At 42.4% G+C, this 19,272-nt stretch overlaps 2 protein-coding genes across 5 annotated transcripts in view; one reads left to right on the top strand and one right to left on the bottom strand.

The window, feature by feature from the left end:
* The window catches only part of IFT122 (intraflagellar transport 122), a 429,684-nt gene that overhangs the window by 80,983 nt on the left and 329,429 nt on the right, over positions 1–19,272 (bottom strand). The gene's annotated exons all lie outside the window — the stretch shown is intronic.
* Positions 1–19,272, top strand: part of FGD5 (FYVE, RhoGEF and PH domain containing 5) — a 90,116-nt gene that overhangs the window by 69,672 nt on the left and 1,172 nt on the right. For all 3 annotated transcript variants that reach the window (XM_061455991.1, XM_061455992.1, XM_061455993.1), the window contains exons 11-20: positions 612–683; positions 2,169–2,237; positions 6,380–6,463; positions 7,671–7,750; positions 11,372–11,471; positions 12,889–13,026; positions 14,019–14,121; positions 15,768–15,898; positions 17,152–17,280; positions 18,922–19,070. In XM_061455991.1, the coding sequence (XP_061311975.1) occupies positions 612–683; positions 2,169–2,237; positions 6,380–6,463; positions 7,671–7,750; positions 11,372–11,471; positions 12,889–13,026; positions 14,019–14,121; positions 15,768–15,898; positions 17,152–17,280; positions 18,922–19,070 (1,055 nt within the window). The remainder of the gene's footprint in view (positions 1–611; positions 684–2,168; positions 2,238–6,379; positions 6,464–7,670; positions 7,751–11,371; positions 11,472–12,888; positions 13,027–14,018; positions 14,122–15,767; positions 15,899–17,151; positions 17,281–18,921; positions 19,071–19,272) is intronic.

Consider the following 19,272-nt stretch of genomic DNA (forward strand, 5'->3'; position numbering starts at 1 on the left):
GTTACTGATTAAGAACTAAACTTAGCATCATGCTAAAGAAGTGTTATATTTCACCAGGGCAGTAACATACTGAGGCACTTCAGACATGCTGGGAAAAGCAAGCTGCGATAGGTACATTAGTTGTATCACCTGAAGTCCAGGGCAAATCTGCTTACTAGTTAACCTTCTAAATCCTGTATTGCAAAACCATTAATCCCTTATCACAGAATATAAATCTCTGGGTTATCCGTGTCATGCCACTAATGCACAGGCCTTTGGAGTGGATATCATACTTAGTCCCTGCTTCCAGCTTATTAGTTCCCAGAGCAACAAAGTCAGCAAAGAGGCCAATGTATAAACACAGTATGGAGCTAGCAGGCCATTTGGAAGGTGAACTGAGGTATCAGAGGTAACAGGACTGTCAAAGACCACAGCAGATGTGACTGCAGGTAATGAGGTTTTATAAAATCTGTAAGGCTGGAAGAAGACTTTCTGGGCATAAAACCCCTGGGCTCAGTTCTCACTGAAACTGAATTCTGTAATACCATTTTCAGGGAAATGAAGTGGTAAGGAGGGGTGAGGGAAGGGTTGCCACCATGCTGTTTTCTAAGCACTCTTTCTCTCCTCCCCAGGAAAACTTGCAGAAGCTGATACACATTGAGCACAGTGTGAGAGGGCAGAGCGGTCTCCTCCAGCCAGGAAGGGTGAGTGCTGCAGGCAGACCTATGCTGAAAAGGGCATTGTTTACAGCCAGCTGTATTTCTGGTGTGTGGAAGGCCAGATTTCAGACATCTAGAAGTATTGTTTAATGAGCTACTGTGATAAGGGTCAGAGCTCTGCTTTGTGTAAAAAGCCATCACTCTGGCAGTGTACAGAGGTGTGCTGAGAGCCTTAGGCTGGGAAAGACATGTATTGGCCCTGCCTTCACACAGAGCAGCATTTCACTTTCCACTCCAGTTGTCCTCAGCCACCCCATGAGTAGTGTGTTTTGATGGAGCTGCTGTTTTTCTCCCTATATACTCCTGTTAAAAGGTTGCAACATGAGCAGGAATCTCTTGCAGCCTGGAAAGACTTGGAGTTTTACTTGGCTGGGTAAGAGCCTTAAATCAGGGGAAATTACTTGTTTTAAAATTTTTATTCCCCCCATTCCCCAGTGGTGCTCTTAATGCAAGACATTGTTTAGAAGCCACACATGAACGTAAGCATGGGAGAGTGCATATCTCCATCTTGCCATCCACATCAAATGCACATTTCTTCTCCTGGCTTTTAAACCCGTTGTCTCCTCAGCTCCAGCCTGCCTCTACACTTCAGGAGACTTCTTTCTTGAGTTCTGCAACTCTGACTTTCCCTTCAGTCCACCAATATCTTTAGCAAAAGTCATGAAGCGATTTTCAAGGCATGTATACTCAGAGTATAAGAATCCTCATCAGCCAAATACTGGAGTCAACCTCTGGTTTTTTTTTCTCTGACATCAGTATTTTCACCTGTCCTAGCCAGGTAATGCTTAAACAAATTCTGCAAAGCCCAGCATACAGAATTTGCAGGATTGGTCTCTCTGACTGTAAACTCTTGTAGAGTGAAAAACTACGCCAGATTCTGTTCTCCATCCAAAAAGAGGAGACGGCTGTTAATCCACTGATGTAGTTCAGTTATTCTACACCTTTTCAAATGTTACTGCAATCAAGTTATAGTATGTTGGTTTAGCTGCTTACATACATAGTCCTGTCTACATACATAGTAAAAGTGTGGACTAACAAAGTATTGTGTTTGCAAGTATGTACAGACTATGTTGGCAGGCATGTAGTGTGTTGAAACCCAAGGTCTCAGGCTTTCTTTTTGGTCTATTTTAGTGGATTTTAAAGGACAAGAGTTATTTTTTGAAGCTCATTATATGTCAGCTTTGCAATCTGTGACAGTCACCTCTGAGCACTGTCCACAGTGAAGAAGCAGTGGGCTGACACAAGTGGGTTTCTGTCCAACTCAGTACTGATACATGCGCAAGCCGTGAAGAGCAGAAGGGCTAACCCAGGCAAAGACGAGTAAGGCTAGAAGCAAGTGTTGAACTATTTACCTCTTCCTGTGCTGATGAAAGCAGTGAGAGTACTTTTCCCCAGGAGGAATATTTTCTTTTCTCAGTAAGATTCAGAATGAGAAGTCTCAGGATTACAGTCTGCTGTTTTCTCCTTCAGATCTTTGTTAAAGAAGGAACACTGATGAAAGTCTCTGGCAAACACAGACACCCTCGGCACTTGTTCTTGGTAAGACTGCTTTTACATTTTTACTGTCTCGTATTTTTTCCTGCACTTATGTGCAGCCCTGAACCCTGGCAGAAAACTTTCATGCTGCAAGTCATTTAACCACCAGCAGAGATGTGCTGAGTCAGTTTTTTGTGGCTAACAGGGCTGTAGGGAAAGTGGCCATTCCAGAATCTCCAGGAGCTAGTTTTAAGAAATAGTGATCTCAGCAGTAGTAACTCTGAAGCCTACTGATGAGTACTTCCTAACAGATGGTACTTGCTTCCTTGCTGATCTCTCTTCTCAAACACTTGCCTCTTCTAGTATTAGGAAAAATATCCTGAAGCTGTGGCTAAAGCTGGGACCAAATTCAAAGTTGTTACCATTTTGTCTCCTGGTGAGTTTGTAACTGCCATCATAATCCACTACCTATGGCAAATACTGAAATGTCAGAAACCTAGTTATTGTAACCAATATAGAGAATTTTTAAAGGGAGATCAGATATCTGGTTGGTAAAACATATTGAGATGAAATTCATTTAAACTTGGGATAAACTGAGATACGTTTCAAGTAGTCCAGAATGGTTCTACCAGCTTAAAGGTTACAAGAGGCTGTATTACAGGAACAAAGCACAGAAGTGAGTTTCTGGCACTTTCTAGATTAGAAACTATTTTTGATTCCTGGGGAGATTCAGCTGCTCAAACACAGATGTTAACTGCAAAGAGAGAAGTGTCTCTTGGCAGCTGAAGACATTACAGTAGCCAGTGCCCTGTTGCTGATAGATGCTCTCAGTATTCAGAAACAGCGTTTCCGTCTTTCTTTCAGTCAGAAAGGCAAGCTGTGGCAAAACATGCTGTCATGCAAAGTAAGTGGTGAAGCTAGACTAAACCCTAGTAGCCACTTTCAAGAACAAGGGGCACACAGAGCTGGCTTCTTTCCTGCTTTAACACATAAAAGTTGCAACCACTTCAGGCTTCCTGTGTTATGCCTCCTGTTGTGGCGGGGGTGATTTGAGCTTGGAAACAGCTGCAAACTTATTGGCAAATACCTGCGCTTAGGTTCAATGATTTTTTTACTCAGTCTCCCCTCCCTTGAAGCTCCTCAGGGGTATGGCAAAATTGCAGGAAAGCCAGTCACTGTGGAATATTGGTTTTGCATTATCTGCTTGTCACTGCTAATGCTGTGGATTATCTGCTGTACCACCACCACTCAAGCCGCTACCACTCATGCATGCTATAATGTGGATACATTAAGACAACTATTGCGTAGTTACGGCAACGTGTTTTCATCTTGACATGTAGTATCTTTACTGCATCAGTCTTAAGGCTCTACTAATCACTGCCAACACATTTTGTAACAGCCAAGGCCTGCATAAACACACCCTTCCTTCTGGCAGTGCATCTAGCCCACCCAACGCTCTGTCTTGGTCCTGATGCCTGGGGAGACTGTGTGATTAAAAAACCCAAAACCATAAACCCCAAAGACTAGAATAATCTCCTAAACACCGTCTCTTAAGCCCCACATTTACTTAAAGCCCTTTTCTTCTAAGGACCGTACGATAACCCTTTGCAGCCACTGGCAGATCCCTGGTGGGAATTTGTCCCAGTGTAGTAATAAAAAAGCCTCTTTCAGAACTGACTTATTTATTTTTGATTCTTCACATGTGAGCTGCCACTCACAGAGCTCGCGCGAAACACTTGCACAGGTGGCGGCTGGTGTAGCTTTGGGTGAAATAAGTGGATTTGCCTCGGCTATCCAAGCTACATTTTTACATAAACAGCATTTCCTGAAGTTCTTAGCAGTGAACTTCCTCTGACTGAAGCTAAATCAAGCTCAGGACCTGGAGAGAATTTCTGTGGAGAAGCATACACTGAAGGATAACCCTGAGAATTTAACCCTGACACATCCAGGAGAAGAGCACACCAAACTAAAGTTGTAGCTGGAATATGCCACAAAAATTGGCTGTGTCCCAGACTCCTACTTGGCCTGTGTGTTCAGGGTGTGCTTTGATGCTGTGTGTGTGCTTGTGCTCTAATATATGCTCATAAGGAGCGATCTATGTCTGTGCAAAGCCCATATAGGCATGAGTGTGTAGGACACACATTTAGGGGCTTTTGATGTGCATATGTTTCTGTGGGTGTATGTTGTGTGTATCACAAGGTTACTTGAGCTGGCTGTTTTGTCCACGCTGCTGGTATTGTTGAATCTGGTGCTTCCTGGCAGGATGTTTGCTGTGTGCCTGTTTCCTGAGTCCAGTCTCTGTTTACAAGGATGCTGGGGCCTCTTTGCAGCACAGTATGGGCTGCTGACACTGGCAGGCTCCCTAACTACCCCCCAACCACGGGCCTTAGCAACTCAGACACTGTCTCTTATCTCACCCTCCCAAGAATTTCTCTACAAAGGCTGCTTGTGTTGCTAGTGGAGTGCAGGAAGCTGCTATCAAATGGGAGACTGTTTAGTGCTCTAACTGGCGGGGCTGGAATACAGGAGGCTTTGGAGTAAGAGTTTGGAAAATGCAGCCCCAGCACACATTCAGGCTGCTTCGCTGACACTCGGGGGATGTTTTAACACAGACTTGAATAGAACACCACAGGGTTCATAATGAATTACCCTTTAAAACATTCAGAAAAGACAAACATGTGGTAGAAGCTTTTAGACAGAGAGTGCATTACATATGGATGCCAGCAGTTCAGCATGGCATAGATAAGCTTGTTGGGATCAAGAAATTTGGACACTGCAGGTTAGAAAACTTGCACTGCTCTCTATTATTGCTGTCTTCTCTCTTCTCTGCATCTCTCTTCACAGCTTTAATTCAAAAATATAGTATTAGCACCCAATTGGCTGTATTTAAATGTCTGTCACAGTGGAATCCAAATGAAGCTGGTTTTCATATACTACTTAATTTTTTGAGAATTTCTGCACTTAAGATGCCTTGTCTCTGGCATCACAAAGTATTACCTGTGCCTTGGTTTTACACTGCCTTGCACATCTTTGCTCATAGAATCCCAGTACAGTGATCAGGGGGCTGACTGAGTCTATGCATATTGATACTGTTGTGAGGCCTGGGAAAGACAACAAGAGAACATGACCTGTCCGTTCAAGGAAAGCAGAGAATGCATACACACAAGCATTACTTTGGCAATGTTATGGTTCACTGATACTGCTATTCCTGCTAGTAGTAAGGGGAAGAGAGGCTAGCAAAGACCTACAAGGTCCAGTTCTGCTGTTTCATAGAACCACACACTGGTTCGGGTTGGAAGGGACCTTAAAGTTCATCCAGCTCCAGCCCCTTGCCATGGGCAGGGACACCTTCCACTAGAGCAGCTTGCTTCAAGCCTCATCCAACCTGGCCTCATATATTTTTGGCACAAAGGTGAAAGGCTGCAGTAACGTCTAACTGATAAAGTTAGGCAGACAGCAAAGAAGAACTTATCCCATTTAGTATGAAGCTGTTTGAAAAACATGCATTCTGCAAGGAGTTGTGAGAATTATGTAAATATTTGGGATGTTAAGATACAGATTTTTTTCCCCACATAAAATGAAATAAAGTTTCTCATTTTTGCCCTCCCATGGTCTCTGCTGCAGCCCACAGACTCAGCAGAGCTGTCAGAGGTATAGAAAAGTTTTGCCAGCAGTGAAGTACAGTTACTGATTTCAAAATACACAAACCATTCCTCCTTAAATCAGTCCTCCAGACTGCAGAACCTCTCCTCACTTCCACTTCCTTTTTGCCTCACCTCCTCTTCACCTTTCAAGGGGGGGAGACAGGGGGACACACCTCGAGAGAGCCAGAGCTGCAGCATCCTGGGCAGTTAGTTGGTATTGCCTGGTAGTAAATGCAGAGCCTGCCTTTGCAGCTTGGACGTGGCACTGCGCTGAAAACAAGCAGCTGTTTCACCCAAGATGAATAAAAAAGAGCTGATTATCTACTTGTTTAGCCAATAGTGACAGTCAAAAATGGGAAGAAGTCAAGTCCTCGATGCAGACTCCCCAGAGTTTTGTGGAAATGCAGGTCTTGAGCTAAGCTCTGCAGCTTAGGCCTGTCTTTAGTAACAGTCCTAGCAGTTAATTAAGTTACTACTTGCTCTGGGTATCCCTCGCAAGAGTAATGCACAGGCCTGCAAGCCATATTGCAAATTACGGATTTTGTCTTTTTCTTCATATAGATGAATGATGTTCTGCTGTACACATATCCCCAGAAGGATGGCAAATACAGACTGAAAAAGACCTTCGCTGTGTCAGGCATGAAGGTAATGCCTCATCTGTATTACAGGCTGGAATTAAAGTTGTGTAGTGGGCTGCTAATGCTTTGCTGGTTTATGTCTCATATCCAGCAAAAGGAAAGAAAGGATAGACCTGTTATCAGGGGATTCCCTTGCCTCTTACTGCAGATAGATAGAAGGAAAAATAATATAAAGCAAACATATAAAAGATTAGCCATAAGGCTGTGACTTAGTACGACGGCCATAATAGTATGACAGGCTGCATAAATAAGGCAAGCTAAAATCAGATTTACCATCTGATCATGAAACTGGAGAGAGAAAAGATTTATTATCCCATTTTGTCCATTCCTATCTTCATGTCTCCAGCCAATGCATGGCTGTTCCCTACAAGAGATTCATTAGGGCTTAGTCCGCCTGGTTTTAAACTCCTGCCACTCGAAATTTACATAAGCTTTCATATGCTTGGTTTTCATGTGTCCTTCAACCGGTTTCACCAAAAGCATTAATGGGTTCAAAAAATGATTAGCCAACTTTATGGGGGAAAGGGTGCAATGGGAGCTATTACATGCAATGACATAAACACAGTCTCTTCTTCAGGAAATGTCTAAATTGCATATTACAGAAACTGGACACAATTGTGCTGGTTTTACACTCCCTAAGCATTCATTGGCTAGTACCACTAGTACCATGAAGCTGTGTTTCTCTTAAGCGGCTGTTGCTATTAGTAGGCAACTAATACACTACATGGCAGGGAGAAGGTTTTAGCTGAGCTGTAGCTTTAAGGGTTTGTTTTGCTCTTGCAGAGCCTTATGGCAGACTGGCATTCACTGCAGTGCTTCAGTGTATAATGCCTGCATGTCATGAAGAAAGTTATCTCCATTCATTCCAAGAACAGCCAAAACTTTTGCCCAAAATGCTCTGACACTTGTCAGTCAGACTAAACCTCTCCTAAGCTTGTTGCATTAAAATTGAACCTTCGTTGGTACTTTACTTTTCTAGCTGGATTAAATGATTTATTTTTTCCTTTAGCACCACCACCATACTGAAGTAGAGAGCATTCCTCATTACTCCAGCAATGCAAGACAGAAAACCCTACCTGCCCATCTCTTTGCATTGAAATATTAAACAGATGGCTGGGATATCATAAATCCATATGCACTGAGACTCCTATGGTGTACTGCTTATAGACAGTTTAACTCATGTACACACTCATGTTCATGGCATTTGTTTCTAGGTCAGCCGTCTAGTGACAGAAAAAGCCCAAAACGTCCTGAAGATTGAATGTGATGAATACTGCCTGACCCTGTCCGCAAGGTACTGCTCCCAGACAGTCATGGCAGAGCACGTTACATTCTAGAGCTGTCTCTCTACATTAGTCTAACCAACACCTAAGACTTAACTAGTGCCTCATTCTTTTTTGACTCAGTTTCAGTCTGTGCTGTTGTGACAAACAATGGATGAGTGCGGGATTATGCCATGAAGGTATTCGTTATAAATGCAAAAAAGCCCATAAACTATAACTAATTCAATTCATCTACTGACTAAAGACTAGCAGTTGGGTCTTCAGAACATCTTAAAGGAAAGAGAAGAAAGTCTGTTACTAAGAAGCCCAAGTGCTTTCCATTATCTTTCACACTTTTCCCCTGTGACATTGAGAGTACGTTTTATCTCCTTTTTATAAGGTTCACTTGTTACCTCGTATCACTAGGGTTGCAAAACTGCTGGTAAAAACAGTTATTAAGTAACACCATGCAACAGATATAAAAGCATTTAATTGTGCTTCAATGACAAAGCCAAACTTAACCTTACTGGCAACCTCATGGGTTCCTCAAAAGGAATTCCACTAATGAGTTTGTGTAGTGCCCATACTGATTGCAACTGGGAGTCGGGATCCCTGGCCAGGAATCATAAGCTAATGTCAGAAAGAAATTGTAGGTCGGCTTCTGATTGGAATATAGCAGTGTACTGTATTTTTTCATGCTTCTAGCTCAAAATTATCATGCCAATTTACTTAAAGCTATAGCAGAAGGGTGGTTGACTTGATTTTCAGGTGTAGTTCACTATAAAATACTAGCAGTGATACTAAAATTAAGTCTTCACTGCTTTTAAGTACTGACTTTTCCACCATCAGTCTCCAGTTACAGCATGGCTGGAACCACAACAGACTTCCCTGAATTACACAGTGCAATAGAAAGGCAGGGAGAGTACTTATTACTCAGAATCAGAATTTGGAGCTCTCAGGTTTCCCAGAGCACTTGCCACCTGTGGGCAGTGCTCAGATACCTGACAAAGCCTTTGTATTCATTTCCTTTTATAACCAGCAAACGAGAAGATGTCTGAGATTTTCTTAGAGCTGCATGCTCATCAAACCCCTCAGAACATACACAGGACTTCTGAAGTACCTGCTGTCAGTTACAAAAGGAGGATATGTACAATCCTTCTGTACTGGAGAAGGGAAATAACTGCTGCATGTTCCATTTATTCAGGACGGCTGAGGTTGGCATCCCTAGTGAGAAGCTTGGAATGTTCTGCTTGAAGTGTTATGTTGTTTCTTGGCCTTCTGTACTCATATCAAGTCTCTGCTTAGTAAGCCTAAACAAAGCATGTTTAGGCCAAGGGCCACTATGAGCTGTGTTTCTTTGGTAGCAGACAGAATCAGGGCCTGAGACTAAGGCTGCCCTTCTGATAAGAGCCAGACAGAGACTGGCTCTTACCAGAGCAGATAGAGCCCCTTTCCCTTCCTTGTACTGCTCATTCTGGGACCAAACTGCTGTAAAAGTCACCCAAGAACATTTTTTTCCTCTCTTTCTGTACTGGCTGGCAGCACTGGTGAGACACCAGTGGGACAGCATGCTCTTCCTAACCCCACTGCACAACATTCTTGGCCTGCTACACTCATCAAAAGGAACAGAATGACAGTGATATCATGGCAACAAAATCCCATCCCAGTCCGGTTTCTGTGTTCCATGGATGTCTCCTACTGTTCAGGAGACTGCAATGACAATTTGACCCTCTATTTGCTTAAGGAAGAATATATGAGCCAACAGAGATATGATAGCTCAGCACAAAAGATGCAGCCCAAAAATCACAGAAGGAACCAATGTTGCAATGGTGAATCAAGGTCTGAGCTTCTCTGAGCATCAGAGGTTAAGTAAAAATCCCTTTGAGCCTTCATGCAAGCAGAGAAATAGCTGATTAAGAACAGGCTGGCTGGTGTCAATTGAGATAATTTATCTTACTCACCAGCAGACAGGTGTTATTCCCACATTTAGACACTAATAACCTATGCCTAGAGATGTTTAAGGAAGTGGAGAAGAGGCTAAAGGGGCCAGTTAGGTATCAGACATTTAATACCAGATTGTCCCTTTTACCTGTCTTTCCCAAAGAGGTTTTAATTTACAGCACTATATTGGCCATGATTTCCTTTAGGGTTTTTAAATCCTATTCTGTAAATCGTACCTTCATTCTCAAGTGAAGAGAATTTCCAAAAAGGAATCAGCAAGAAAAAGGTTAAAGCCAAAACTTCTTTTAGTGTTTTCCAGGCTGCAAACACGATTTGTCTAGAAAATAGACATCTTCAGACTTCTTAGAAAGGGTAATTTGACAGGACTTTTGGTAGTAAAGACGACTGACTAGTAGTGTGGCTCTTGCCAGGGATGATCTCCTGTAACACAGGGTTGTGGCTTGCAGAGGTTAGCCTATATGCAGTAGTTACACTGGCTCAGTTTCTGTTCCAGGCTCCTTGAAATTTACAGAGGCTGGTGTTTTTCAGACAAGGGCTTATGCTCGAAGTACAGAGGTATGCTGAGTCAGAGATCCTCGATAAATCTGGCATTTCCTCTCTTTTTTTGTGTCACATGTCCCCACCCCCATCCCCCGTTTTTTTTTAAGACCACAACAGGCAAATTGTTCTCAGATGTCTGGTTTGGTGCCTTCATGAGGACAGTGTGAGGAAATCCCAGCTGAACAGCAGCTGGCAATTATGCCACTGCTCATTTTTACAACAAAGTCTAGTAGGTAGCTTTAATGTGAGTGGCTGGCATGGCTTAGGGTGGGGAGACCATGCTGAATTGCATTGCCTCCGTGACTGATGCTGGGAACAGCTAAAGTGCACAGTATCAGGTGGACAGGAAGCATGCAGTTTGAAGTCACAGCAGGAAAAACAGCTAATGCAAGCAGGACAGCTTATGGCTGTAACAGAACAAAAGCATCTGGGAAGTAACAGGCACCGTAAGAGCCCTGCTTCTTTTTTGGGGGACAGCTGGATTGATATGGAAGTACAATGTGATCACTTGTTTTGCCTTGTGCAAAGGGGGCATCTAGGGGCCAGTCTGGAGAACTACTGGCCTCCATGCAGAACAGCAGAGGGAGAGTGCAGAACTCCCTCCCCAAATTGTTGTCCTGGCCTCTTGTCACGAGACTGGAGATTGTCTGTGATGGAGCCAGAGGAAAATGAAAGCATTCACATCTCCACCATAACTTCTGTATTTCCCAACATGAATATCATCTGAGCATCCCACTGTAGAGATGAGCATAAACATGCTTACTTTGAGCAACCCATGCCAACAATACATGCCTTGAGTGTCTAAAATCTAGGGCAGACATTGTAAAAATAAAAAAAAAAAGACATTTCATGTCATCCTATGTGATCCAGGATTGAGCAGCTTATAGTAAAGTCAGAGACTACTTGGAAAAAAAAATCTGGGCATTTAGTTCCTTCTCAGTGACAGTCCTAACCATGGGTCTACACTAATCATTCTGCTGAATGTGTCAAACAGTCAATTTTGTTTCTGGTCAGAAAATGACCAGTTAAATGCAGTAGTGAGGGAAAACAAACATTCATAAAGCAAAACTTTTCTCCTCTGATCCAAAAACTCCCTGTTTCAGTCCCTGCTGTGCATAGCATTGACTGGTCTGCTGTATTTCATTCCACAGCTCTTGCTCGGAAAGGGATGACTGGTACAGCTGCATAAGCAGACACATCCCAGATGACTACAAAGCTCACAACGCTTCCACTTTTCACAGCAGCGTGGAGGTAAAAGGAGGCTAAGTCTTTCAATGCTGGAAAGGCAAAGAGGGATGAGAAAGAGAGAGGAAAGGAGGAGGGTTATAAAATGCAGAGTTCCTAGTGGCAAGATGTTCTTAATAACTTCATTTAGACCAGTATGCCAGACTTAAACAACACTCATGGGTCACCAGTGACATGTTAATCGCACTCTATACTCTGTGGGCTTTCCTTAAATAGGAGTTTTGGAGGAAGATTATTTTGTCCTAAAGGTAATTAGTTTGGATGAACTAAAAATGCCTATAAACTTTTTAAATTTTAAGAAAACAAACCTACTCAGTAGTTACACTAACGTCATACACACAGTAGCCACTGCAAAACCCACCAGCAACAGTCTAATTGCACCAGCACAATTCATATATATGACTGTCATCAATTTCAGTTGTACTACTCCCAGTAAAGAACACTAAAAATGCATCTGACAAATAGTAAAAATGCTATTTTAGGTTATGTAGAACCCCAGTTTTACTAAATAAAATTAACTAAGTTAAAAAGAGTGCTGACGAGACCACAGCTGGAGTACTACATTCAGTGGTGAGCTTCTCAGTGTGAGAGAGACATGGAAACCTTGGAAAGAATTCAACAAAGGGTCAGAGAGATGATTAAGGGAATGAAGCATCTCTTCATCAGCCATCTTGAGGAAAGGCTGAGAGCTGGGGCTGTTCAGCCTGGAGAAGGGAAGGTTCAGGGGGATCACATCAATGTGTACAGATACCTGAAGTGAGGCTACAAAGAAGATGGAGTCAGGCTCTTCTCAGTGGTGCCCAGTGACAGGACTAGAGGCAATGGGCCCGAAGTGAAAGACGGGACGTTCCCTTAAACGTCAGGATACAGTTTTTCACTCCAAAGGTGACTGAGGGTTGGCACAGGTTCCCCAGGGAGATTGTGGAGTCTCCATCCTTGGAGATATTCAAAAGTGCTAGATATGGTCCCGGCCAACTGGCTCTAGGTGGCCCCGCCTGAAAGGGGTGCTTGGACTAAATGACCTTCAAAGGCCCTTTCTGACTGAAAGCTGAGAGCTTTTTACGGATATTACTTCAAAAGCTGCTAATAAAAAGGTGGCTTTAACTCACATTCTTACCTGGCATTTGTATAAACAATGACTCAGATCCTTGTCTGATGTGGAAGTGCCAGTGCCTGGCCAGTAATAGATTTATGTGGATTTTTACCTTTTGTGACTCTGGCTATACAGCACCATGAACTGACTGGCCACACTCTTTCAGTGCTGAAGCAGCTCTCACTCACAAGGTGCATTAGGAATTAGAAAATTTAGGGATCTTAGCAGGTAAAGGTAGACAAAAATGAGAGAATTGCATGTGATGGAGCAGGGTTGACTATGTGGACTTTGTAAGTGTAGATGCTTCATTTGTTCTTGTTTGATTTTAAGCTAAGGGAAAGGCTTGGAATACCCTTGGGTGAGAGGCCTCCCACTCTGGTACCTGTGTCCCACGTCATGATGTGCATGAACTGTGGCTGCGACTTTACCCTCACTTTGAGACGACATCACTGCCATGCATGTGGGAAGGTAAGAGCTGTACAAGCTTCTCAAGGAGGCTTTATGCACACCTCTAGGACACTGGCTTCCGTTCTGTAACTGCTGCAAACTTCTAGCAACATCAAGACCAGAATTTGCTTTCTCACAGAACTTGTTAGTGCTTTGCTAAATTAGGTTTCCAATGACTTTAGTAGGAACAACAGTAACCTTCCTTTGAGGGTCAAATTAACCCCTAAAGGCCAGTAGTTGAAGGCCGCCAAGTCCAGCCATTATATCTTAGCTAGCTCGAGACAGTGAAGCAACACACTAAAAATATAAGCTCTGTTCTGGACCAGAGCAGTAGCATATCTAGTCCATGTCCTGGCCCTAATAGCAGCTAGTAAAAATCTCTTCCAAGGCGAGTGAAAAAACTCAGCAGCGGAGCATGGTTTGATCAGTGACCAAAGAGAAGTTTCCTTTATGCTCCGTTGAAGAGCTGCTGCCTTTTGTTCTGAAGCCAAGAGGATCTATAAGCTTTCTTGGTTTTGTCCCTTTATCACTGACTCTTAGGGATTTGTTCCTACACATAAACCTGCAGTCCTGTTTTAAGCCATGGCTGTATTTTTTTAATCTTTTTTCTAATTCCACAGAGAAAAATTAACCTGTACCTACATAGGGACAGCGGGAATGTGCAACCTTGCTTAAAACCACAAGTATTATTAACAAACCTATGAAACCAGAAGTAATATTAAAGTGGTCTTTCTGTGATTCGCTAGTACGGAAGGTGTAAGTTCCTGGGAAGAGGTGTACAGCAATGATGTGCAGCCAAATACAGTGATCAATTCTGCTTGGTTTATAACAGCACACATCTACAACAATCACATTCCAGTCAACAGACTTACCCCAATTGCCACATTTTTAGGAGAGAGTCATACGTGGTCCCCTATCCATCTTCCTCTCCCAACCACCTCAGAGGATTTGTTTGTACCTGCATATATATCCATTTAAATTATATTTATGTGCATCTCTCCTTGCTGGAACAGATTGTATGCCGAAACTGTTCAAGAAACAAGTACCCTATGAAGTACCTCAAAGATCAAGCAGCCAAAGTCTGTGATAGCTGCTATGGGGAACTTAAGAAAAGAGGTAAGATTCCTTCGTTCTTGGCAAAACTGACAATTTCCTGTCTGTATGATGGGGAGGCTTTAGGATCTGCCTACCATGTTCTGTTCAAGCACAAGGCGTGTGTATTGAGGTCCCATGAGTGGCAGGCTGCATGACAGCTAAAACTGTTTTAGCAAGGCAGGTTCTCTGAGGGCCTTTGATGAACCAGAACAACAATAAAAACTATGTCCTGTAAGGAGCTGTTGAGGGCACAGGGTTTGTCTAGTTTGGAGAAAAGGAGGCTGAGGAGTGACCTCATTGCTCTCCATAGCTTCCTAAGCAGGTAGAGACAGAGCTGCTGATCTCTCTTCCCTGACATCCAGTGACAGAACACATGGAAATGATTCAAAGCTTTGTCAGGGGAGGTCCTGACTTGACATGAGGAAACATTTCTTGACCCAGAGGGTGGTCAAACACTGGAACAGGCTTTCTAGAGAGGTGGTCAATGCACCATGCCTGTCAACATTTATGAAGCATTAGGACAATGCCCTTAATAACATCCTTTAACTTTTGGGAAGCCCTGAGGTTCCTTCCAACTGAACTGTTCTATTCTGTGATGTAATTATAGGCGGTAACTTTTCTCCATAATTTCTAATGAATTATCCATTTAAATAAAACAATGGCTTTACAGTTGCTCACTGTCCTCATCCATGTAGTAGCTTTTACAAAAAGAAATGCTGAAGTAAACTGCAGAGTCACTAAGTGCTTTCCACATGGCGAGTTGATCTGTCTACAGATGAAAGCATAAATTCAAAGCAGAAGAGTTACTGCCTACCTGTAACTCCATATTATTGTCCTACTATACACATCCCTTCTCCAATTTAAATACACATCCAAATCAAAGATAAAAGGGGAAGCATGGGTTATATATATATGAACAGAGACCAAACATGAAATAACATTCTTGCACAGCTATTCATGTAGAGTCTCTAAAAGTAGGCACATTATACTGGCAAGGATAAAAAGGTGGAGGAGACAGATGAACTTGTTTCTCTATCACGATTTAAGAAATTCATCACTAGCTAGGCAAACATGTGAACAGATATTGTCACAACAGCCAAAAAAGCATCCCCAAGCCGCTGTGTGTCCAAGAAGTGATAACTCAGATTTGTGCTAAAACAACATTGTGCTTTACTAAGAGCTTCCAAATAGCGTGCACTGCCAAAGTGAGATCATGAAGATAAGAACTCAGAGAAGTGGGACTGATGGAGATTGCCAGGATAGCTCTCTCCCATGCAGAACTCAAAGAGAATAGTTCATACAGAAAAAATGTCCCACTAGCAAATCTATCCTGCAAAGGTGTTACAGAGCAGAGACAGATGGAAAAGCCGTTTGCTTAAAGCTAATTTTAAATTAGACGAAAACAAGCTGTGTTTTGTTAGCTTTCTTGCAGGCTTCATTCAAGTAGCTGCAGATTATTACCATTAACCTAGGGTGACACAAAATCTACCCAGGTAATCATACTTAAAGGGGCAATTTGAAAGAAAAGCTAAGATAAAAACTAGGTATGGAGTAACATTTGCATTTTCCTTAGTCACTTGCATTAGCATGTGTTTCTTAGCCCTAATCCGATATGTACCAATTCATCCATTTCCCCCTTCCCTTTCTGAATTTTCTCAACCTTGCAGAGCGGCCACTGAGTGTGAGCTTCCCTCCAACTTCATCCAGGTGTTCAAGCAGTGCCTTCTCCTCTGTCTTCCACAATATGCATTATTCATCTTTTAAGAAACAGAAGAAAATTCCTTCAGCTCTTACAGAGGTAGGACCAGGCAGCCTGAGAAAGGCAAGGAACTGTAGAAAACTCTGTGCTTGTAGTTCAGCAGCTCTGTCCATAATCTGTTCTGTGTGCAGTGGTCTCAGCCCATGCCCTGGTCTACTTTCATCATACAATTACTTTTATTCTGTTTTTCACAATAGTGTTTTCCCAGCTATTCAGGAACAAGGTGCCAATCACCTTGATATAGTCTAGGTAGCTACCAGCAGGTATTTGTTGTTGTATCAAAGAGAAGAGGGTGGCAAATATCTTGCTGAACTCATTATACAGCTCAGGCACTGGAATTTCTTGAGGTTTGTTTGTGCTGAGGTGAAACTGAGCCAAGGATACAAGCATGTAGTACAGACACACTAATGGAATACTGAAAGAATGGGCATTAAAGCATTGCTTCTCTGTTTCCAAGGAGGCAGCATGTGTCTAGCAGCAGGAACTGTCTCACAGTGGCATCGCCCCACAACTTTTTCCAGCCTGCTTTACCCAGGTCTTGGAACATTTCTGTTCTGCTGCTAAACACATGCTTCCTGATTTCTCCTACCCTGCTCCAGTCTTCTCTTCTGACAGTGCTGCAAAAGCTGGTTTTGACTCTCTGTATGTTGTTTCTAAATCCAATACTACTGCAGTTTACTACTGTAACTAACGACACACTGCATTGCGTGTGTGTGTATAGTCCCATCTACTCAAAACCAGGATCTTTAAGAACATTAAGTGCTTAGATCTCACTTCTGAGAGAGTTAACTCTTCTCAGAAATATTATTTCACAAATGAAACCAAGTCATAGTCAAGTGACTAACGTAAACTCATGTAAAACCATTGCAATGTCCTAGATAAGCCCACATCTTTGAAAGTGTTCAACTACAAGACTGTAATCCCCTTTTGGAAGCAGGTACTTTCACTACAAAAAAACAAAAACAAAACAAGAAAAAACCAAAACAACCAGGACTAAGAAAGAGGACAAGTTTGGCCCCTCAGAACATAGCTGTAAACTTGCTGAACTCAATAGTAACTTGACTGCATATTTTCCATCAGAGTTACCAAGAAGCAAGTTTAACCAGAAATCTTTAAACAGTTAAAAGGATCTGTAATACCATGCTTGCATCTTTCCTGTCTCAGTATTTTTAATGGTCTACTTATGATTTAACAGACATAGACCTGGTTGTCTGGTGTGAGGCAAACACTCATAATTGGGAGGGGAAAAGCTTTTGCTGTTATAAATCCTAATTTCTCCTATGATGCTCCAGGTGGCAGCCTCAGAAGAGGGAGCTACCATCAGCGGTTACCTCAGCAGATCTAAGAGAGGCAAAAGACAATGGAAGAAACGCTGGTTTGTTATCAAAGGCAAAGTCCTCTACACCTACATAGCAAATGAGGTACTGTGCAATCTGACTTGAAATAGTTTCCTGTGTTCTCTTCTTTACTCCCTGCAGGCAGCACAAATAAATGTGAAAGGTATAAATGGCAGTTGTCACAACTACATGGCTTCTGAGCCCTGGTGCTAACAGACTGAGTCTCCAGGGAGCAGTCCAGCTGGACCTTGGCAACCCTCCTCACAAACTGCTCTTCATTATTTAACTTCTTGCTCTTTATGCTACTATAAAGAGTGAACCTTCGTCTACATATTTACACCTAAAGACTTCAAGGTCCTTCCACATTCTCTGGTTACCTAGTAACTCCCACATATTTTGAAAATAGATGGTGCTATGATCCATTTCTGGTGGGGAAGAGAAACTTGTAGCTCTGCAACTAAAACCAGAACATATTTGCCCTACTAGTACCAACAGGGAAAGATAGGAAGCAGTCTGCAGAGGTGAGAGTAACGCCTTGTGTATTGACCTGTAGGCTCTTCCTTACAGCTAATGAGGCTGGATATTAGCTAGATTATTTTTATGTATTTTGTCTCCTCCCAGTCCCTTTTCTTAATTTCTTCTCCTTTGTGAAGAGCTGCAAAACAAATAAACTTCAAGGAAGTATAATATAAAGTCTGATGATAACTGGCAGATTTCATAAACAGAAGCATAAAAATTCACTGTGCTGAACAAAAGACACAGAATGCAAGAACTGCTGTAGCAGCAATATTTGGTACTTTAAGCCTTCAAAATACTTTGCAAACATTATTTATTTACACTTCCATCACCATTGTGACAGTTGCATGAAACAATATTATCCCCTTTAAATAAGCAATTAAGACCATTAGCATCAAAAACTGTATCTAATTCATTTCTCTTACCTCTGCTAACCTTAAGAGTGACAATTTCTGGTTCAACAGTAGGGAAAAAGCAATAGACGCTTCATTACACTTTATATTCCCAGTTTGCAATTTAGCTTCTAAAAGCTAAATACAGTGACCAAACCTGCAGCTGTCAGTAACAGCTAGACTGCAGTTTGAGTAAGTATTATTGTTTTCTTTACCTTGTACAAAGCAGTGTCTGGCAAGCAAAATTAATGGATGTTTCTTGGGAGCAAGTTAATTGCATTACCAGCTCAGAAATTTCAAAGCAGCATTTTGGAAAAGCCAGTATGCTGTCAGAGACAGCGCAGATCTCTAAAAAAGTTGCCAGTGCTATGAAAGGAAATGACAAGGTACCAAAAAGACTATGATTTGTGCTTACAGTAAAAACGGTTAAAAGGAACCTAACTGCACGTGGGTTTCAGACTGTCAGAACTGTTGCTGTCCTGTCCCATACTCTCAGTAACCTCTAGTTCACCTCCTGGACCATTATGTCAACGTGATTAAAGTAATGGCTAATTTGGCCTTCATGGTCATATGGATGATCACAAAGAACTGGACTTTCAGAGGCAGCATTCGAATTCTGGACCAAGGCTAGATAAGTCCATGCAGCACACATACACTGCTCCTGGTTAGGCAAGAGCCACAAGTCCAGCAGAAGATTCACACTACTGCTTTTGCAGCCATGTCAGAGAGGGGTTGTATCCTTATTTGTTTTCAGAAAGAGCCCTCAGACTGTTACAAGCCTTCTCTGAATTTTGGTTCACTTCTTGTTTGCTTTTAGGACAAAGTTGCCACAGAAAGTTTGCCTTTGCTGGGTTTCACCATCACCCCAGAAAAGGAGGAAGGAAATACGGATACAGTTTTCCATCTCTACCACAAGCAGACTCTCTTTTATAGCTTCCGAGCAGAGGATAACAATTCAGCACAAAGGTACGGGGGTAGACTTCCACACTAGTGGAAGCCAGTGCACGGGTCCAAAAGCTCTTCCCTCTCCTTCACTTTAGAAGGCTTTCGTAAGACGAAACAAACAGCTTTCAGAGTGCTGATTAAGTCCAGTCACGTGACTGGCATGGGTGACATTAAAAACCCACCTGGTGTTTTTCATTTCCTTCAGGAAGGAGAATTTGATCCT

Source organism: Pezoporus flaviventris, unplaced genomic scaffold, assembly GCF_033815535.1.
Source record: "Pezoporus flaviventris isolate CSIRO_AGI_PZ_B2104156 unplaced genomic scaffold, CSIRO_AGI_Pfla_v1 ptg000021l, whole genome shotgun sequence".
NCBI lineage: Eukaryota > Metazoa > Chordata > Aves > Psittaciformes > Psittacidae > Pezoporus > Pezoporus flaviventris.